The 5,995-nt window shown below is 35.7% G+C and overlaps 1 protein-coding gene across 1 annotated transcript; it reads left to right on the forward strand.

Moving 5' to 3' along the window:
- Positions 1–3,833: 3,833 nt before the first annotated feature.
- LOC107827693 (ras-related protein RABA5b) lies at positions 3,834–5,762 on the forward strand. The gene is made up of 2 exons (XM_016654877.2): positions 3,834–4,315; positions 5,227–5,762. Exons 1-2 carry the CDS (start codon positions 3,985–3,987, stop codon positions 5,535–5,537), a joined length of 642 nt encoding a protein of 213 aa, XP_016510363.1. The 5' UTR covers positions 3,834–3,984; the 3' UTR covers positions 5,538–5,762.
- Positions 5,763–5,995: the final 233 nt, after the last annotated feature.

Raw genomic sequence — 5,995 nt, forward strand, 5'->3', positions numbered from 1 at the left:
ATTATATATAGCAGGCTTCCAACAAAGTACAAATTTCAATACTCACAAAACCACAGATTTTTATAGAAGCTTCACAGGACAAGAGGTGGATTGCAGTCATAGAGTTAGAAACCAAAGCCTTGGAGGAAAACAAGACATGGGAGATAGTGGATTTGCCCAAAGGAAAGAATGCAATTGGCTCAAAGTGGGTATACAAGATAAAGTTTAAAGTTAATTGGAAAGTATAAAGATATAAAGCTAGATTAGCTGCAAAATGATAAAATCTAAGAGAGGAATTGAACTATTAAGAGACATTCTCACTAGTTAAAGAAAATGGTAACTATGAGATATGTCATTGCATTAGCAGCTACAAAGGATGGAATATATATCAAATAAATATAAATAATGCTTTCTTGCAAGGAGATTTGTTGATAAAGTATTTGTACAATTGAAACATGCATCAAAGCAATGAATATAAAGCTTACTGAAGCCTTGCTTGATATAGGATACATCTAGACACTGTTTATTATTTTCAAAGAAGAAAGGGATAGAACTTGTGGGTATCTTAAAGGGATAGACCTTGTGGATATCTTAATATATGTCGATGATCTACTGAATATAAGGGTAGTGATCAATTCATTTCGGAGACAAAAGATACTCTCTACATTAGACGTTTAAATTAGAGGACCTTGGGAAGCTGGAAAATAATTCAGGGATAGAGGTGTTGAGATCCATCCATCCTACTAAACCATAGGAAATATGGACTTCAGTTATAATTAAGAGGAACTAAGCCAATAGCCACTCCAGTAGCTCATTATATTTCTGCAGATTTGATGAACATGTGGGAGTGACAGAGGATGACATATTAAAGGATGTATTTGCATACCAAAGGTTAATAGAAAGGCTGATATACTTGGCAATCATAAGATCTGATATTATCTTTGTTGTGCATTAAGCCACTTCACGCAAGCACCTAAAAATTTCCATTAAATGGAAGATATATAGTGAAATGGAGATATTAATAAGCAGTAAAGATACATATACTTTTACATATTTATCAGTCATAAGTCTTCTAGTCTTCTAGTGGATTGCTCTAGTGGTGAGCGCCCTCCACTTCCAACCAAGAGGTTGTGAGTTCGAGTCACCCCAAGATCAAGGTGGGGAGTTCTTGGAGGGAGGGAGCCGAGGGTCTATCGGAAACAGGCTCTCTACCCCAGGGTAGGGGTAAGGTCTGCGTACACACTACCCTTCATAAACCCTACTAGTAAGATTATAGTGGGTTGTTGTAAATCTTCAGGTGAAGCTTGGTGAATCACTAATCTCATGGAAGTAAAAAACATAGTAAATTATCTTAAGAAGTTCTCAGAAACAGAGTACAGAAGTTTAGCAGCAGCAATTATTTGGCTTTTAAGGTGGTTTTCAAAGAAAAGCTTGGGGTTCCTATCAAGCAACTAGTAGATATGTATTGTCGTTGCAAATTGCAACTAATTCTATTTTTTATGGAGAAACAGCACATATAGAAATAGATTGTCATTTTGTTAGGGACAAAATAAAGGAAGGAAAGATTAATACTAAGCACATTGGAAGAAATGATCAACGAGCAGATTTATAAACTAAAGGGCTTAGAAGGGTCTATTAGGTAAGTTTGGAGTGCTTAACATTTTGCACCCTCAAGCTTGAATGCAACTGTTAGAATAACTGACTGTGTGTAGACCATAGTTAGATGTAGCTCAACTATAGTTGGCCAGCTAGCACAAGATGTTAGAGTTAACTAATTAGTGGAGTTAGTTAATTAAATCATTTTCTCTTCTTCTCCAAAGTATCTTTCTCTCGACTAGCTTCCTCTCTACGCCATTCCTCTGCCTTAATCTCCATGGCTAAACCTTGAGTTTAGCTCAACTCACAGAGTACACTGGTTTTGATATATGCGATAAAACATTTGGAAAAAGATGATAAAGCATTAACTTAAAGATATTTTAAGTATGACTGAGAAACAATCTGGATATCCTGGTAAATTCATAATAGAGGTAATAATATTGCTAAAAAGATTGATGAAAATTTATAAAAGAAAAGGGAAGAAGAATCTCCTCACAATATTTTTAGTTGTTGATCTAAAAGCCAGATAAATATTTCAACTAATTTGGCATCCTATTTTTCAGGTCGGAGTTAATGTATTTTCTGTCAAATTTAATTTTCGAGTGACAAATCAAAGTGATTTTAAAGTTACAAAATTTAGTTTAATGACTTATACGTGGTAATGGGGACGTAACTTTATGATTGGGCCATATTTCTTTTTTCGAGTTATGACGGGCAGTTGGGCATAACAGAGTAGCATTTCGTTCGGTTTGTTGATAAGATATTATTTGTCACTTAAGATGCTGATTATTTTCTCAAATGCAAATTTGGTCCACTTTTATTGCTAATAAATATAATCATTAAGTTGACACTTACGACTGGAGCTGGGTGGTTGATGGTCCATTCATTTCTCCCCCTTTTTGTTACTGATGGGAGTGGGACCGAATTGTGAAGTTGGAAAGCAGCTAAAGTAACTATCTGGATTTCAGGATTTGAAGTCCGAGAATGAGAGGTTTGTGAATTGAATTCCACCCAATTCGATGTTTTCGACAGCAGGGAATGCAGACAAGGGAATTGTGCCGCCAGTGAAGTAAAGAGATCCAAACACTTAATATGAGCCTTACAACTGATGTTTGCAGGGTTTAAGAGATTGAACCATTAGTTGTTGGTCCCTTAACAGAACCATGGTTAAAATAAACAAATCCCGTCCATTAGTTTTTAAGCAGGACATTTATCATAAATTAAGGACTATATTGTGCAAACCTTACTGGAGTAAATCCCAACCCCTCCAAAAACAGCTTGAATTCAGAATGAGCAATCCAATATTTTGTAACCCACACATGTTTTTCCTGTATCCTATGTAAGAATCTAACATAAAAACACCCAACATGAATGTGTTAACCATGAACAAAATAAATATCCTAACATCAATCCCATGATTAGAGTAGTTCAAGACTTTATAAACAATTTTAGAAACCTTCTACAACTTATCTGAGCTAACTATATAATTCAACATGCTTAACAAAGGTTAGCTTTAATATCATACGAAAGTACTATTTCAATATCCAATTCAAATATTTACAATAACTGGTAGAGTACTGCAAATATTTTATGAATAATACTTTTTGGAAAACCTTACAATAACACACGTGGAACAATGATATAACTCAATCAAATCCATACTTATTTCACTCTTTAGATAAATGTGCACGAAATATCGAAACATTTTATCTTCTTCTTAGACGTGCGATTAAAATCATAAAAGAAACATTATTTTATCTCATTTTATATAATGCTATTATTATTTGATTATATATTATACTTCTCGTGTAATTCCACATATGTAAATTACTTTTTCAAAAGCTAAGAAATTAATGCCTAATTTCAGTAGGCGCCCTGATTTTAATCTGAAAAAAACCGTATTCGCACTCGGTGTGTTTTTATTCCTAATGAATTAAAAGAAACGTACACGTTAGTCATAAGTGATTAGTATGTACTCTCGCCTCAATATGTCTGTCTTCTAGTAATGAAAAATCTATGCAATTTAAGGTAAACAGCGAATTTAATATACTAAACCCCGTCAATTATTTATTAGTGTGGATATGAATCCGTGACTTATGACCTGTGAGCAACGACCAGACACGGGTTCCCCTTAATCCACCGTCATTTGCGCAGTGTATCACTGCTTAACTTCACTCATCTGCCCAAGTCCACGCGTTTCAAATCCCACCATTTTTCTTCCACTGTCCTTTTTATTTTGTCTTCTACTTTCCTTTTACATTCCTTCTTAGGTCAATCAATAGTGCCATTTATTTATCCCTACCTCTCTCTATAATAAATAAGTTCACATTTCACACTACTACTACTCTACTGGTATAAGTAAAGTACTCCCCTGCATCACTAGTTCCAACCGACAAAGACACAAACAAAATGGCGGAAGAAGAAATAGGGGAAGAGTACCTTTTCAAGATTGTGGTGATAGGCGACTCTGCTGTTGGCAAATCGAACTTGCTGTCCCGTTTTGCCCGTGATGAGTTTGACCATAACTCTAAGGCTACCATTGGAGTTGAGTTCCAAACCCAAGTTGTAGAAGTTGATGGCAAGGAAATTAAGGCCCAAGTTTGGGACACAGCTGGTCAAGAACGCTTTCGGGCAGTCACTTCTGCTTATTATAGAGGTGCTGTTGGGGCTCTCATTGTTTATGATATTAGCAGAAAGACCACTTTTGAGAATATCAAACGTTGGCTTGATGAACTCAACAGTAAGCCCCTTTTTCCTTTGAATTTTATTTGGCTGGCATCTAAAGTTGTCAACTTTTGCGGATTTCTTTTTGGACTTGGATTTGCAATGATTTTGGTTTCATCTGGATCCATTGTTTCGATGCAGCAAATGTGGTTTAAATTAGCAACTACATTTACTTGGGAACAGCAAATGTATCAAAACAGATTGTTTGGCCAGATATGATTCTGAAAAATGTAATAAAAACAAATGGCCTGCTATATTGATTATTTACTGGTAAGGCTATTGTGAGTAGCCTGATATATTTGAGACTAACTTTTACACATACAATTTTTAGATAATTAGGAACTAGTTGTATCATTATTTAGGATGGAAAAAGAGTCATATTCCTGTCTTCCGTGTATAAAGTCTACTGTGTGCTTGTGAAAAGAGGAAATCTGAATATAAGTTTGATTTATGCCATTGTTAAGGCTTTAAGGAGCATTGCTAGCTCGTCTTCCACTTGCAGTTGTGCAACCAGGATACTTCTGTTGGAAGTCCTGGGCTTGTCTGATTTTCATATAGCCGACCCCAAATAGTTTGAATGGAGATGTTGTTATTGTTGATGTTGTGGTAACTAAAAAGAGCTACTGTTCAAAGGTAGCGTAATGAATATTTGTTCTGTATTATTTGATTCCATCCCGTCAGTAGACATTTTGTCTTATCTGTTCAATAAGCTGGATCTATGTGGATCTTCTCGAGCACTGCAGCTCTGCGCATCCATTGTAGGATTCTACTAACGGGAACTCACAAATTTTGATAAATTCTCAAGTATTCTTCCTGAGGATTCTCTCAACTTTAGAACCATTTTGGATTTGTTTTCCTGTCCACTTTTGGTATTTCAATATTCGTGTTAGTATATAGTTTTAACCTATTGCTTAAATGGTAATGCAGCTCACTGTGATACAACAGTTGCAAGGATGCTTGTGGGAAACAAGTGTGATCTGGAGAACATCAGAGATGTGAGTGTAGAGGAAGGAAAAAACCTTGCAGAAGAGGAAGGATTATTCTTTATTGAAACATCTGCACTGGACTCTACTAATGTCAATACAGCCTTTGAAATTGTCATCCGCGAGATATACAAAAATTTGAGCCGGAAAGTTCTCAATTCTGATTCATACAAGGCAGAATTATCAGTCAATCGGGTTAGCCTTGCCAATGGAACCGACATGTCAAAGCAAAAGGCATCGTGCTGTTCCAGATAGTTTTGTTCCATAATTATTATGTTCATCTTTAGTCTCTTTACCTTTTTAGACACTTACCCTGCCCTGAATTTAACCTGGCAGTTTCTCAAGGGTGCATGTCGTGTTACGTTTAGTTCATTGCTGTGTTACTTGCAGTCTTGCAACGCAATAGCCCCAACAGGGTATAATTGTATCTTTACGAGGCAACAGAATAAATATATGAGAAAGGATTGAGTTTTGACAAAATTCGTGAACTTCTTATCGTTCATTGCAGACAATGACTTTACCACTGTCAAGCGTGTCAATTTAGCCCAACACCAGCCTGCGGAAACTCTTTGCCTGCAGAGAAAATCACTTTCTTCTCTCAAATTCTCTCTAAAACGGTATAAAATTAGCACAGCTCTGCCTACATACTAATTAGCTTCCGTAAAAAATTTTGGCATTAATTTAATTAAAGAAAGAAAAAGTTAAACACTTTA

Source organism: Nicotiana tabacum, chromosome 19 (assembly GCF_000715075.1).
Source record: "Nicotiana tabacum cultivar K326 chromosome 19, ASM71507v2, whole genome shotgun sequence".
NCBI classification, from domain to species: domain Eukaryota; kingdom Viridiplantae; phylum Streptophyta; class Magnoliopsida; order Solanales; family Solanaceae; genus Nicotiana; species Nicotiana tabacum.